The sequence below is a fragment of the Haemaphysalis longicornis genome, unplaced genomic scaffold (assembly GCF_048455015.1).
Source record: "Haemaphysalis longicornis isolate Haplotype H1 unplaced genomic scaffold, Haemaphysalis longicornis Haplotype H1 scaffold_1, whole genome shotgun sequence".
In the NCBI taxonomy this organism is placed as follows: Eukaryota; Metazoa; Arthropoda; class Arachnida; order Ixodida; family Ixodidae; genus Haemaphysalis; species Haemaphysalis longicornis.
The window spans coordinates 391,276,724-391,293,629 of NW_027526203.1; the positions used below are offsets into that span (position 1 = coordinate 391,276,724).

Genomic DNA, 16,906 nt, shown 5'->3' on the forward strand with positions numbered 1-16,906 from the left:
GCAAGAGCTAGGCTATCAGATGCTGCACTGAAGGGCACTGCAGCGACTTAGATTTGGTATTCCACTAACAGCAAACACAGTGTTTGTATGTGGCTGTCATACTTCTGCTCCAAAACAATGTTTCCAAAACTGTAACAGCCTAGATTAAAACATAAGACCTCATGTTAAGCAGCCCGCCGATCTAACAGGTTTTACAAGTAATTTCAAAGTCATTACAAGTCATTTCAAAGAAGCCATCGCACAAATCATCCTTCAGTGACTTGTTTACCCCCTCATGTAACGCCCTTAACGGGGCCTTTGAGGCATAATAAATAAATAAATAAATAATGGTTACCTTTCACAGACCTCCTTAATATCCACACTACCTTCACAGCATATTGTGAAAATTTTTCGTGATGTGGTGAAGCATCAGCAACAACAGTGCAAGTGATCAAGCTAAACTTAAATGACTGCTTAGTAACCACCCTTAGGCTTACTTGGCCTATAGTTGATCGAGGCCTGTCATGGCACACTTTCTTGTTTCTATTTTTTTTTAAACAGCGACTAACCATTTTTGTAGCCATTTTCTTTCTAGCATCATGATTTATTGTGCAGCTACAAGGGAGAAAAGCATGTTTTGATGCTCACTTAAAGAGGCAACTGACTGCCAGCTGCAATAACTCCAATATGTGATCCTGCCTAATGCTGTTTCCAATTTTGTGAACAAAACTGTAGTCTGTCGTCACCATGCTTTTTCCAATTTTGTGAACAAAACTGTAGTCTCTCGTCACCATGTAACGACTGTAATAACTGGCCATTACTTGTAACAGGCACAGGCATACTTTCTAATGCCTAAGTCACTGTGACATGCTTCTTCCGTTTGACCGCACAGTACAATAAAACTACTCCCTCAATGTGAATGTGGCAAATAAAACTTAGAGCGGTTGGAGGTTGGTGGGAGAGGTCTTCGTCCTGCAGTGGACCTAGTGGGTTGCTGACGATGATGATGCACCAAATTAAAGTAAGCTTTGTGCAACGAACTACATCAAAGTTGGAACTAAAATCAGCTGGCAGGTGCCTGGTATACTTATGAGTTATGAATTTAACTGCGCTAATGAAACCATTTCAGAACTAGAAACTAATTAGTGGTACATTCCTTAAAATTTTTGTGCCACAACAAACAATTCTGTAGTATGTGCGATAAAGCTGTTTGTTTATTTACCCACGCCCCCACAGCAGTAAATACCATTTACTTCAATACCCTCATGGCCCAATCGGCATAGGCAAGGGGTGTGGTACAAACAGAATCAACTCGTAACATCAAACAGGTTTCCCACAAATGCACCGACTAAAATTGGAGAAAAAAGGCAACATTATTAAACTGCATTTACACAGTGAAGGGTCCTTTACAAGAACTTAGAACATACTCGAAGCATTACATTGCGGGAACGTAAAGGACATTTAAGACCAATTTAATCACGCAGAATGGAACAACAAAGAACAAGAAAATACAACCTCAGCATTTACACAGTAAAGAGCCATTTACAACAACAATGTAAAGTGAACAACATTTGCAAAATTTCCAACATGTCAGAAACATGTATATACTGAGAAATCTGTTTACACTGTTTAATTTTAAATGAACAGCTTTATTGTGCAGAGTATTCCTTTCAAAATAGCGAGGCAAATCCTCAGAAATGTTACATAGTGACAGGCCCATAGTAGAATGAATTCCTAACTTTGAAACTATAAAAATATCTGCATTCAAATTGCTGCTCTACTAAGTGGTTGCAGAATTATGAGATTAACTCATTGGTGTAGAATTCATTCATAATTTGGAAACTACAAAATATACCTTCACATGGATATGTTCTGATGTCCTCGTAATCAGCTGTACCTGTGCACCAAATTTGTGAAGCTTCATGCTTAAATAAGAAATTTTATTTGCCACGTGGCTCCCCTTAGCATTTTCAATAGCAATTAAAAATGCACCACCTAATTTAAAATAAAAGAAATAGGCTCATCAATTTCAAGCACGCACCTAACAAGAGCAATTTCTTTAAGCAATATTCTCTTGTTGCGTAACTGCAAAAGCAGACTTCCACATTTCGACTCTTTCGTATAACTGCAAAAGAGTTGAAAAGCTACAATACGTTCACAAACCACTGAGGGGCAAAGCACAAGACTTGTCGAAAATCTGTATATACATGGCCTTGTTGAAGTATTTGCTTATTAATCGTTCTCATAATAGTTTTAGAGTTGATCAAAGCTTTAAAAACTGGAGAAACAAAGCAGCAGAATTTAAAAATGCCGATTTTCATTGCATTTATAATGTTTCGTTACCAATATGAGGTAGCCCTTTCTTCGCGCATGGGATGTGCACCTCAATCGTAACACAAGAGTAGAACAGATATTTCAATCCTAGCAGAATAAAAGAATTAGATACGCAGCACTATCCTTTACCTATACAGCTCATTTCTAGTTACAATATTAACAACAGGTTTCTCTTTGCATATGAGACTGTGCCACTGTGCACACATTCCCTTCCAAATATTTAAACAAGAAATTAGAATAGGTGGAAAAATCGGGTTCATTGACTAAAAGCCAGCATTTCTGCAGATTAATCTTAGTTCTCCAACGCATGTTTCAATGCATACCAACAAGAGAAGAAACAGGAGATACAAGTTGTATAGTTTACTGCCGGAAAATAATTTTGCACACGGAACACACGACTACATTCACCTCAAATACTGAAAACCAATGATTAGAACCAGAAGCCCAATGTTGGGCAACTTGTTCCTTAATACATGTGTGCCTCTTTTACACTGGCTGTGAGAACTTGCAAATGCTCCACAACTAGAGCTGCTGAAATTTTCACTGCTCAATATGCTCCTAATTAACACCCAAACATTACAAAAAAATATGGTTGAATAATCAATTGCAGCCTATTGGTCCTTGCATTGCAGTTCCTCCTGCTTTCATATATGGCATAATGAGCTAGTATTTGGTCCATTTTTACATAGGTACACCGGTATGGTCAATATCCATTCTACCCTTCTACAACAGAGTTGCTGGCCAGAGCCTTTATGTAACCCACTTGTGGTCGTGTTATATCGCCATCATCATCACAAACATTAAATTAGTCATTCCTGTTTCGAGCAGCAATGGCCCTCGTCTCCCTTGCATTTTTCTTCGCTACATGGTTTGGTGCCATCAATCCCGCGAAGATGACTGCATGCCACGAAGGAGACCTCCGATGCCACCTCCAGCTTGAGGTTCACAGAACCCCGCAATTTTGACTTCCTAGCCCTGCCCTCGGCCAGAGGTCACCATGGCTGGCCCCGACTGCTTAGGGATGACCAACCATAATTCTACCTTAGATAAGCTACACCAACAGCGACGCGTCCTTCACGATGCCAATACAAGGTTGCTCAAGGCAGTGACAGAGCCTCTGAAAGCCCCCTCTCCCTCTTCGCGTGACCTGCAAGAGGCCACTCTTAAAGATCCCCAAGTGGTCAAAATTAATCCGGAGCCCTCCACTGCGGCGCGCCTCATGACCTGTGCAGTTTCGACGCATTATCAATCAAGCAAGAGGCCACTGGCCAGCTCCCAAGCATAGATGCCACACTTTACATCATCGAGCTAATTGAACACGATTTAAGTTCAGCAGGATTGCTTTGACACCTTGGAGTACCAAGGAATCACATGCCATGACCTTAACCGGCTGCGTTACGCTTTGAACATCCCAAAGGCACCTGCCGTGAGAGTAGCCCCAACGGCACTTGAGGCAAAATAATTTGCGCTCAACCATCGAGCATTGTGTCCAACAGCATTCGCACTACAGCCCATCCAGACGACCCTTCTCATGCCCGCTCATGCATATCAAACTCGCAAGTTGTCCAGCCAAAGCTGCAGATTGCCAGATTTAACAGTGAGCCACATGAATAGCAGGAGTTTGAGGACAATTTCCAGCAACGATCTAACACCTGGACTTTTCTGACATCATCAACTTGAGCAGCAATGCTAACCCTTTGGAACTCTCCCGTATCCCGGCTGTCAACCAATGGTCTGCTGGAGCAGCAGCCAGATACATCGACGTTCACGTCTATCGCCCCGAGAAAGCCAAGCGATAACTCGTTCTACCTCTCTGCACACACACCCCGACGTCCGCAACTCAAGACAGAGCATGAGGCCAGGAGGTCCACCGGAGTAACACTTCTCTGGGATGGCAGTGCAAGATCACGTTCCATCCACCGCAACACGGTTCCATTCACCGCAAACCACGGCAGCAGTGAGCAGCAAGAGTCAAGAGGCCAAACGGATGGCGACAAGTGTGAAGAACTCATCAGCAAGCTCAAGCTCCAAGACCACGGCAGCACCACCCGTATCAAGTGGTTCCCGGCTCACGCGGGCGAGTGTACATCCTCACCGAACCACAACAAGACAGCCCATTCGGCGGCGTGAGCGCTTACCCTCCGCTCCCCCGAGAGTGACCGTTCCGTGTGGTGGTTTGAAACCAAGGACCGAATGACCAGTTATAGCGAAGTTACCAAGTGCTATCGCCTAGCTCAACGGACAATGCCGCCTCCCCACCTGGCACTCAGTCGGGAGGAGGCTGTCATCTTAAGGCAGATTCAGACCAGGTCACTCCTCGCCCCGGCAGTGCTACACGTGCTTCACCCAGAACTCTATCCAAGTGGTATGTGCAGTGTTTGTGCAGTGGGTTTGGCGGATCAATGGCACATCATGTGGGACTGCACCAGGTTCCCGACTGAAGCTACCTCCAGGACATACCCGCCTGAACTTCAAAGTGCAGTGGAGTCTAAAGACAAGGACACTCAACTATAGGCCATCCAGCAGGCCCGGGGTGCGCTCGAAAAGCACAAGCCTTACGACCCATCACAAACGGGCCGAACTGGGGTATTGCAGAGTAGGCATAACCCCGGGTCGACGCTTGGCCAACGTCACGACGAGTTAAACCGTCAGTTGCCGGTATCAATAAAGTTATTTCTACCTACCTACCTACCTACCCAGCGTCACTTGCAGCCGATGACAAAAAATGTGGCCAAGTCAAGGACGTAAGGAAAAACACAAAGCCTCCGCTGTATGGGTTCGAGTACATCTTTGTTCCAGACTTCAAGTAGTGCAGGAGGTTGCACTCAAGCGTGAATCTGAGTCGTTTCATCCCCCTGAAGTTGGAAAAGCTGACTAATCCTTGATCTTCACTTCCCTATGTGAGGAAACAGCGAAGCCTGGTCAACAACCACCAGAACCATATACAGAGCTGACACCCAACCCAAAAACAAGCTCTCCCGAATCGGAAGCTACCAAAAAGCACACCGAAGGCAGGCACAAGACCGATATGGAAACACCGCTAGACTGGCTGCAAAAGGGCAACATTAACACCTAGACATCAAGAGTTGTACGATATCACCTTCATGACAATCGCTACATGACTAAAGGCCTGAAAACAATTCAGTAGGCTGGCCGCACAGTTCAGTTGCCATCTTATTCACCTTGGAGCCAGCCGCTTGGCTGTGCTGAAATCTGCTCGACAATGGAAGCACCTCTGGAAACAAAAGAGTGGACAGCATTTCACGACTGCTTCACAAGGATTGACGTTACGCACAGGAAACCAAAATGTTAGGATTATGGACCAATTGTACATCTCGGCAACAATTTCTCGCAAGCAGAAGTAAAGTATGTGACAAGCTGGTTCGACTGGCAGGATTCAGCGAGCTGTGGGACAACGAAATGTCATAACCAGAGCCACGCATAAAAAGGAAGCAAAGAGAGACTTCTCGACTGCAAACTGGCAGTGCCAAACAGGCAACATTCCCCTATCATGCAAGACATGACCACCGAAATGTTGCTGGGGCTGTACAACCAAGACGACGGAAAAACTGAAGACCATGGGGATGGGTCTGGTGGCTTCAACGAAAAGCCAGCAAGCTGCGCGTTGCCACTGTTTGGCTCTGTTTACAAGACGCGGAAGCAAAGGCATTGGGCCTCCAAGCAAAGCGGCACTATCCCAAGGCGCTCAACAAGAAAGGGACGTGCGTGTTTACCAAAGACGTACACGTCCCACACCGTTAAGGCAGAGCTGCAACTCTGCGTAGACAAGTCCATGACGCACCACGAGCGGCGCATCAGCGCATAATGCTACAAGAAGCACAAGCTGTTGCTCAAGCTATCGAACAACCTGCAAGGCTCTCTGCGCAAGCATTGTCCCAAAAGGAACGTACCAGAGGACTGTGCAAGAACGTTACCGAGGCATGGCACTGGCCAGCAAAGCTGTCGAACAGCAAGCAAGTACGGCTTGCAGTGCAACATTTGTGCCCACTAACAGCAGACGAACATTGTGGGCGCAGGGGTATGCAAGATCTACTAGTCGGTATGTGCCAATTATTACCGTCAAGAACAATCGCTTTCGGTCATCCCAGTTTGGAGAAGCCATGGCCCTGGTCTTGCTTGCATCTTTCTTCTGCCGCTACAGGCATAATCAATCTAGTTTATCGTCGACGCCCCCAACAGCAACCTCCAGGCTAATTTCAGTCTCCAAGACGACTGATAGCTACGGACTTGCCTTTGACAGCTAAGGCCCAACAACTTCATCCCCATATATGAAAAAAACACAGAAATAATCTCTAATATTATAACCACACTTACTCAGCAGTAACTAAAGGCTCTATTTGGACAACAGTGCACTATTAACAAACGCAGCAGTCGGAACTGCAGGATTTTTTTCCTGGCCTGTGGTTAGATCTAGAAAAAACAGTGAGCGACTCGGTTCCATTCTAATCTTATATACACAGCAGCAGCAGCAGTGGTGGTGCAGACGCCACAAATATGAAGGGGCCAAGAATTCCTGAGCGACAATACTTCCCTGACAACCCACTTTCAACCACAAGGTCACACACAACAATCATGTCCTCAGGCACTATGTGCCGCTTTGCTTGCTTAATCTAACTATTCGCTAAACAGCACGTCAACCTGCTAGCGCACCTTGTGCCCCTACTTGGCTACACAGAAAGTCTTACAGTGCCCGCGATGCAACTCGGGTGCAGCTTAACCATGCAAGGCTCTTGTGACGTTTGTCATTAAATGCTAGCAAAAAGAAAGGATCGTGTGCTGATAAACAAATGCACAAAAACCAAATGTGCAACTAACGAGAAAGACTTTAGAAATTCAAAGCCTCAAAAAATTCAGTCCATTCTCCCGTGCTGTCGCAGCAAAGGCAACGGTCCCCCAACATGTGTCATGCACAGTTCAAGGCTCATTAAGACTATTTTGAAAGCTCATTAAAGACACGACTATTGACACAGCAGTTGCAGAAGCTGCTAGCCGAGTCTGTCATCGGATGGAACAGAAACTGCTTTTCTGTTTCATCCAGATGAAACGACAGCCGCCACTAGCGTTCCTTCTAGATGGAATGCTAGGCGGTCTGGCAATTACACACGACCAAAATTACAAGTGGAAAAGAGAACTACAAAGTCTGGGCACCACAGTAATTCCGGTCATGCTTTGCCCTTCGGCTATGCTTCGCCCTAAAAAAAGCATAGCCGTGTACCAAGGGGCCTAAATTCTAGAACTTGAACCATTTAAATTGCTGTTCCCAGCAAAATACTCGATGCAATCTAGGTTTAGCAGAGCAAAGTGGCAGCACCAAGAATGCGTGGTTTCTCTATAAATGAAAACAAACGAACTTATACCAACCTCATCTCGAATACAAAAACCCTGTTGATTAGATTTGGTACAGAGTTTTAAAGCGAAAAAAAAAAAATATGCGTGGCCAGACGCTGTGGCGTCAGAGTGCTCTCATGACACTCCCTACAAAGTATACAATATACGCAAATGCTTTGGGAGGGTGTTCACGGGCTTTTAAGAGCACGCACGGACGGCGCTTAGCGGACGATACGAATAACTACAAGGTACGCTTTCACTGGTCTACTCAGTAGCGTCCCGCCTGTGTTAAGCTGAGCGCAGCGATGTTTGCAATGATATGCAATGCTTTCGGTAAATACTGCCTTAACTGTTTGGGTGCTGCAACCAGAGTCCTTAAGAGGTTCTCTGCAACCAGAGTTCTTAAGAGGTTCTGTAACGTAGGTTGTCGCACTGCTTGGTATGTATATGGCAATTAAATCGGGGGGAAGGCACAGATCGCACGACGCACTACGTCTTCCCTGCTTGAATGTTACAACACATTAGTTATCGATACGACGAAAACCACCGCCGACAACAAAACCTACAAATACACATCCTTCAGTCAGGGCACCACTTCTATGCTTTTATTGCACGTTAAGGAAATCGGACTCGGGAGCTAGAGCTACCACATCACGCAATCAGACGATCACACAACGCTCCTACATTTGAACCAACGCTGTAAATAGGCCGCGTTCTTTCGCAAAACCACCGAAAAAGCAGAAACGTTGACAAACGGCGAAGCCACGACAGACGCCTTTTAATGCGGCGTCCGCTGGGAACGCACGTACGGCCTGTCTTGCACCGCGCGCAGTATGCAACACGGTATTGCGGAACCCGCAGTGCTACTACTAGCGCGTTATTTATATCTAAACGCGGTTTTCAACTGAACATGCTCACCTGGCTGTTATTTTGGCCATTTAACCCTAGGTAAAATGACGTCAATGGCAATGGCGGTTGTCCGCTCCGCCATGTCGAGTACAACGCTCACGCAAGAATGCAAAAAAACGAAAACGTGCACCATGTGCCTACTTACGCGGGAAATCTCTTGCACGCTGGACTTGAAGTTCTTCTTTGTCAAGCTGGACACAGAGTAACTAATATAAGACAAAGCAAAAGACAACGGATCTAGGTTCATAGTTCCATGAATACCACACAGAAAGCTTCAAACTGCTTTGAAGCTTTCTTCCATTTACACGAGAGGTTCCTTGTAGCGCTACACTTGCTCCGAACAGAAAGCCGCAATGTTCGAACGATATCCAACATCAGGACCGCTTGGAAACACTTCACTCCATTATCATGACGGCGAAGATGTTCAACAACTCTACCCCGCCAGGCACTGGGCCTGGTGAGACGGCTGCGATGGGCGATGTGACAGGCCAAACTCAGAAGTCCTACCAAGGTACATAGGCAACGAGCACTCTGCTGGCTTAGCAGCAACGAGCAGCCAAAGCTGCTCCGCAGCTATCTGAAGCCAGCCCGTCAGCCCGTTGTGCTCGGATGAGTCGGCCACTTATCCATTTCGCATCTTCTTCTTTCTCTACGTACTGTTATTTAACACTGTTCGCACGCGCTGCATTAAGTTGGAAAAAAATAAATAAACCTGTACAACATATCGCCGCTTTACCGCTTTCTGTTGTTGTGTTATGGGAAAATTGCAAAAATTTTTACTGTCTGTTCGTCAGCCAAAAAGAATTGCAAATTGTGCCACACACGGTGATCATGATGATGCAAGTTTGTTAGACCGCGCCACGCTGCGGAAACTTTTTGAAGCTAGTGCCTCTAAATTTGACACAATTATCAAAATTCGTACAATAATACGTCTCACTAAGTTAATTTATGTAATTAATGGTACAAAAAGATGATGCAAAAACATCCCAGCGTATAACCTACTTTGGGCCTCCTCGATTATCAGTCCCGGATCGTCCGTGGACTGCCCGAGATGCGATCAGGCGCTCGATTTTTCCGGTCCAAACGCAGTCCTTGGACTGCCCGCGCACTGTCCAGGACTGGTATATCGAAGATGCCCTTTATAGTCGGTGCAAGGGCAGGACAAGGTCGTAAGAGACTGACGCATGATGTATCCGCTGAATATCTGACAACCACGTTTTTACTGATTTTACGTGAATGAGCCATGACGGCTCTAGCAGTGCAAAGGCAATGGACTATTATTTAATAGCCCAATGATGGCTGAGCTTACGCGTTTAACACCTCTGACTTTGCCAAGGACTAACACGCGACACGCCTGTCTAACCATTACAGGCTTGTCGTGCCTTAGTCCTACGCATTGTTTTCCACAGCTCGAAGGGATTAGGTAAACCACACCTCTGGCGCAGCCCGCGAATGGTTTCCTGTACTACCTACTAGTCGCTTCCAAATCGCTTATTGAGTAAATGTAGCTTTAGCGGATCTAGGGGGCTGGGAAGGCAGCGAAGCCATTTTTCTCGTTTTGCAGTCTCGCGGCAGTTCGTACATCCTCTTGATTCTATTGTTTGGTCGAGCAGTACCGCACGTACCGTTTCCTTCTGCTCCTACCTCATGTAGAAGGGAACGGATCACTACGAGGCACGGGTGACGAAAAGCCGCAAAGCTGGCAGACTCCCAAGGCGGCAGTGTTAAAAGAACCTGTGCCAAACAGTTTGGTTGTGGCAGACTCCCAAGGCGGCAGTGTTAAAAGAACCTGTGCCAAACAGTTTGGTTGTGGATTCGCTAGCGCAGACCTGCAGTACCAATACAAAATGCGTCTGGATGCAGGAGGCAGACCAATCTAGGTGTAGGCATAGGAACCAAAAACCAGCGCTGCTACATAAACGTATACTAGTGGCTGGCAGAGGCACTAAGAACTCCTCATTCGACAATAAACAGGAGCCCCTGAACATCGCACCGCTGAAATGTCGAGCATAGGCTTTGATGTGCAATAAAAAGTCCCTTTCTTTCTGCTCAAGGGGGCAGCAGCCTAGTTTTTCTAGCCATGACAGGCATGTTGTGCCTGAAGCCCCAAGCATGTGGGTAGCTTAGGCTCTCAAAATTATTGATAGGGTCTCTTGACGGGGTGACCAAAAAGCTGAATGGCACAACTGTGTAAATATGTGTAAGGTGTGTGAAACACATTGGGGCCACGTGGTGTGGCGATTCATGACATAAATTCAAATACCTTCTAGCAATAAGCAAAAATTACTTCACCAAGTGCATGAGAAACTTACTTCAGGAACGGTCAGGTAGCTTGACAGCATACGAAAATGAGCAAAAGCGTGCTATGCTTTCTGGCATTAAAGAAACACGGGACACTGCTCTTGAGGCAAAGGTGGTCAGTCATCAACCACCTTTCCAGCTAGAGATTTTCTTTGACATAGTGCGCATCAGTTTGTCCCGAAATTGATGCTCAGATAAATAGAAAGTCTGCGCTTCACACTACAAGATGCGCTCGCAACAGCAAAAATGGTCGTTCACTTCTACAGTAAAAAAAATATCCAGCGTTCCTCTTTTGAAGGAAATCGAAAGGATGTAATGTGACCACAAGCAGCACCTCTCTACAAGAGGCACTGACTCAGGCAATGGGTGTGCGCAATCATGACTGCACCCTGTAAATGCACGCAAGACGCATGCACTCAGTCATTCTCTGTCCATTTGTGTTTGCACGTCTGTGTGCCTTTTAACTTTGCATCATAAAAAAAAAAAAACCTTTTCTATGACTTCAGCTGTAACTTAAGTTTTTACATGACTGACGGACTAAAAATCTGCGATGTTGTAATGGCCTCCTAAATGTGGGCATTTTTGTTTCTTGCTTAGATCTGATCTGGAAATGGAATCTGCGACCTTGTGCTCAACTGCTCAACACCTAAGCCACTGAGCCACAAAAGCAAGTGTCTGCCAGCCTCTGCACCACACATCAGTTGTGTGGTGGTGGGGTTATAACACGAAAGTGTTACTAGGTTGGCAAAAGTACACACCCAACTGGCGCCCACAAAAAGCGTTCACAAAACAGCTAACGCTCGACATGCGCTCAATTCCCATTGGCTGCGACACATCCCACAGCGTATATCAAAAACAGTAACATTTAAAAAAAAAAAAAAACACACTTTGGGGGGGTGTGCTGTTCCGTAAGTGCATTCTGGAAGAAAAAAAAGTGCTTGGCAGCACTCAGTGTGGACAACAGCAGAAGACTCGTTCACAAAGAAACGCTTCCTCACTCTCATAAGATTATGCTTCGGGATCCTCTGCAATTTTTTTGTGATGCATGTCACATTCTGTGCTGAAAGCCACCCACTTAGCACTGAGCCTTTAGGTACAACACGGCCAGGGGTGGCCGTCCTCACGTAGCACGAATGGCAAGAAAAAATTACGTGATGGCTGCAGTTTCACAGAAACGGAGACAGCCAGTCAAACAAGTGCGCCTGGGTGGCTGCATGCATCACCTTTTTTACTTGTTGTCTTGCATAAAAAATATTCCTGCTGTCAATTTTTGTTTCCAAGATGTCACTCATGTCTCAGCAGCCTCCTGTCTATAGTGCAGGTGTGGGCAATGCAGTTCTGCTTGTTTTTCTGAAGCACCCATGTTATGAGCAGTTGCTTACACCTGTCTTGGTTAAAAGAAACTTTTGCACTGGCCTAAGATAGGGGAAACACCTTAAACCATGTAAGTGCGCTTTGTAGATCTTTCATCGACTTTAACGAGCTGAAACAAGTTTTCCCACCACTGTGGTCGGCTGGTGGAATTATGCAGTTAGACAGGAGAAGCGCACCAATGAAGACAAAGAGCCACCAGCACACATCATCATCACTATTCAATGAAGGTCGGGATGCCACTAGGCCTAAGCTTTTGTTAACCCACAAGTACACCAGGAGCACCTGTTGTACAATTGGTGCCAAGGCAATGTAAGCATCATACTGTTTGTCCTGCAGTAGTAATGCAAGCCCAATATGGGCATGCTTCTTCTTGATTGATTGTAGGGTTGAACACACTGATGCAATGCAGGCGAAGAGGCGCGCCGTAGTGGAGGGCTCCTTAATAATTTTGATCACCTGGGGATCTTTAACGTGCGCCGAAATCTCGTAAACACAGGTCTTTTTGCTTTTTGCCTCCATCAGAAAAGCGGCCGCCACAGCCGGGAATCGAACCCACGTCCTTGTGCTCAGCAGCACAACACCTTAGCCACTGAGCAACCGCGGAAGGTGCCATGCTTCTTCTATGCACTCGCAAGGATATGTGCGAAGGAAAAAGGGCCGGCTTACCTTCTACTGTCGGAAGATATACGTAGGCACGTACCCCATCTTAAATAAGCATTTCTCTATTTCTCAGTTTCGCATCAGTTACATTTAGGATGCTCTGCATCAGGTTACCAAAACGGAAGCTACTAACCTTGAGCATGGAGAGACATGGCACCAGTAGACAGGATAGGCTCCCCATGCTCAGAACCAACTGCCCAACACTCTGCCTTGAGCCCAGTCCATTACTTATGATGGCGCTTTGCTCCCCCCCCAGAGAGGTATTGCAAAGTACCTACAATTTGTGCCGGCAAGACTCCCGTGGAGCAGGCTAGCCCATGTCTGTAGAGGTTGTGTGGCCAACCACCCATGTGGCATTGATCTTCTTCCCTCTCACAACAGCACGTGGACTGGGGGATTAGCCAACTAGGATGGCTCGAGAAAGTCAGAAGAGCCAGAAATATACCCGAAGGCAGTGCAATGTCATTGGAAGAAAACAATACATAATACACAGAAGACAGGATGAAGTCAAAACAAGAGCTTAAAAATGGGGTGTGTAGAGGTACGGTAGCAGGAACAAGTTTGAAAAAATTTGAGGGATGACTACAGGAGGAGGAGTGAGTGAGTGAGTGAAAACTTTATTGCATAACAGCCAGTAGTCCTAGACGTCGGCCAAGAGCCCTTGGGCTCTAGCAGCGTCTTCGGCCAGCTGAATGGCCCAGACTTGATCAGCTGGGTCGGAGCTGAGCAATACGGTCTCCCATTGCTCTACAGTAGCGATGTTGCGACCTAACGTTGTCGCCTGTGGACAAGCCCACAGCATGTGGGCTAAGTCTGCCCTGTCCTTACACCGGTGACAGGAGGAGGAGGAAAAATTTTATTGTGAGCCTGGTCATGCGGGAGTGGTTCCTCAGTCCAGGAGACGACCATGGGACAACCGTGCTGTCTCAGTCCTCGACACCAGGAGTTGCTGTGCATCCAAGCCGGAACTGGTCGTCGGGTTCTCCCACAGCTCAGGGAGGGGAAGGGAAGGGGGCAAAGGTGGGAGGGCTAGGTTGTGTGCGCACCCGAAGATCATGTGTATGAGGGTACATGGGTTAGGGAAGAATTTACACAGGCAAGGTATTGGGTGGGGTACAACACCCAATGTAGCCAAGTTGGGTGAGGGAAGGTGTCTGTTTGAAGCCTCCTGAGTATATTACTTCTGTTTTAGTAAGCTGCGGGTGAGGAGGAGGAAAATGTTGGGTGATGTCTCGAAATGTGAGCAGGGGAACGAGACTTGGTGCTTCCTTAGAGGCCTGGGAGGAGAGTTCGCAGGCTTGTCTATGGACAAAATTATTAGGAGTGGTGTGAATTTTGGCATCAACTACAGTCACTGATTGAAATTGATTAGCCATTTCATCAAACCTTGGCCAACCTCCCTCTGTGGATATGCACTACTTTGTCATGAGGTACAACTGTACCACGGTGATGAAAATTTCAGCATCTGATGCAGCTAGTACTAATTGAAATTGATTAAATTCTTGGATTTAATTTACTAATAGCAAATGTTTAATTGACTAAATTTTTCTTTTTTTAACCAAGCCTTGGCCAACTACCCTTCTGCAGGTATGCATCTACCGCACACATCAACCAGGCCATAAATCAGTTTAGTTACCACTGATGCCATTTATCATGAATTATCGTTTATTTATCCTTGAATTTTGCTCAACAAACTGGCTCGTAACAGACATTTTAACTTTAGATGTGCTGCCACCAGCTACTAACTGCTGCTGCGTCCGTTGTGGAATACAAGGGGACGACAGACACCCGCAGTCGCTGTTTATTATAACTTCAGCAAACACACAGTGCTTCCGTCAGCTATGAAACGACAACGAGAATCCCTACCAATGGAAATGAAACGTACAGAAGTGGTCGAAGCTTACCGCCATGCATATGAGCGCGACGGCACATGAGGGCTTCTGTGCAAGCCAAGAATACTGGGACTGCACACTGTGCTCTCCCAATTGTGTAGCTCCCAATCAAGAAGCATCGCAGATGTCGAGTCTTGCAAGCGTGATGAATAGCCAGAGCACATAGCGGAAGAAGCTATGCACTCTGGCTATTCATCAGGCTTGGGAACTCGACGTCTAAGATTCATCTTCCACAGAACGGGAAAGAAGAGAACGCTTGTAGAAGTAGAATAATAGTGTAACTAGTCATGGAGCAAACAAACATTCAGAACTATTTCATAAATTCTGTGGGCGAAACATAAATTAGAATAAGCCTTTTGCAACGTGCTGCAGCCTTCCTTTGTGCTTATTTTAGTCGTACGGTGCCCACATTGAACTATGGGTTGATCAGTTGGTGAAAAAATGGTACCCTGCTTATAAGAGATCTCTCATATGAGAGACAAACTGCTCCCCAGTACGTGCATCTTATAAAGGGGTTCAACTGTACACATGTAGCCACCACAGGCCATGACGCACAACTTACACTGGAAATAACTAAAATTACGTGACAAATATTTTAACAGTACACCTTCAACAGTTTGTAAAAACCTAACTAGAAATTTTTGTAGTGTCATGTTTTAATATCAAAGAACAAAAAGAAAGCTAGAAATATCATGGGAGGCCAGCCGATAGATCACACAGCAATCCAGATAATTGTGGGACCCTTATACAATACTGTGTGCATAGCCACTTTTATTGCAACTCTCTGCGTGCTTTTGCTGGGCTAAAAAAATAAAAACACGGGAACGCTTATTTTGGCTAGTCAGTATTTTCAAGTGTATGCAACACCTAGCGTATGCAAAGTCGTCCCTGGCTGCCACTGGATGGCGCTACTCGTCCATGCTGGCAGCATGCGGGGCCATGCACAAACGGTTGGTTCAATGCCAATATGCTTTTCTTCAACAAAGCATCAATACTGATTACGAGTTTATGAAAAGACATTCCACTTAGTTTTTTGGAGCAGTAAACGACGTTTATGAAAAGACATTCCACTTAGTTTTTTGGAGCAGTAAACGACGTGGGAGTTCGGCAAAGCACAACTGATTTGACCGAAACTAACGAAACTGCTTGGTACAGGTAGCATTGTGCTATTCAGTTACTTTTACACCGCTATACATCATTGCTGCCTCGCTTGCTTTCGGTTTATCGTGACGCAAACAGCAGCTGCAGCGTACCTTCAATGTTGACACTGTAAAACCCATTAAGCAAAACCCATTAAGCAAGACTGGTTTTTCATCTTCATCACGGACAACTCTGTACTGCCTACTACAATGGCCCCAATCGACCAACAAAGCAGCACAGATGGCATTTGGATCTGATCTTGGCTGCGACTGTAGCCAAAAGTCGTCACAGAACCCATCACAGTGTGCCACAGTTACCACAAAGTAATTATCACTTTACTTTACAGCAATAAACCAAAACATCCCGTCACGGTGACTCAACATTTTTTTTTCTGTTTTTTTTTTTTAGTTAATAATATTAAGCAGCCACTACTTCCCTTGTGCTGGCTGCAGCTGTGGCTATGCAATATATCCAGCGTGCCAACCATTCGACGTGGACTTTATTTCAGCTACAAGCTCAGCTGACAGCAACACAGCAGCTGAAACAAATCAAACCACACAACTCTCAAATTAAAATTTTATGCAACCTAAATTTCCTGCATAAACTGTTCACTCCACCTTAAGTATATCTGCATTGCGATATCAGAACAGTTAGTTTATCTGCAATGCTCACTCAAGTGAAATTTTACTGTACTCTACACTAAGCGGCACATATGTGGTCTTTCTGTTGGGTTGGGGAGCAATCTGTACCATGGTTCAGAAGAATCCGCCAAGTGCTAAAAATTATTGGATATTCGCACGCACTGCACAGGCATTGCAAATGTTACCTTGTAGAAGCCCAAAAATACCGAAGCTATTCTATAAATAAAAAATCTTGTCAGCTATGAATTATGAAATTGGTTTGCAGGGTGATCTATTCAATGAACAGTAACACACTCTCTGCGACTACAAAGGGACACAGGCACCAGA

At 45.6% G+C, this 16,906-nt stretch overlaps 1 protein-coding gene across 6 annotated transcripts in view; it reads right to left on the reverse strand.

The window, feature by feature from the left end:
• Positions 1–9,192, reverse strand: part of Not1 (CCR4-NOT transcription complex subunit 1) — an 86,315-nt gene extending 77,123 nt beyond the window's left edge. For 2 of the 6 annotated variants that reach the window (XM_077686618.1, XM_077686613.1), the window contains exon 1: positions 8,717–9,191. In XM_077686618.1, the coding sequence (XP_077542744.1) occupies positions 8,717–8,818 (102 nt within the window). In that variant the 5' untranslated portion in view covers positions 8,819–9,191. Of the gene's footprint in view, positions 1–8,716 lie in introns of all 6 variants that reach the window. The other 4 variants (XM_077686615.1, XM_077686617.1, XM_077686614.1 and 1 more) reach the window with 3 other exon arrangements.
• Between the last annotated feature and the right edge of the window lie 7,714 nt (positions 9,193–16,906).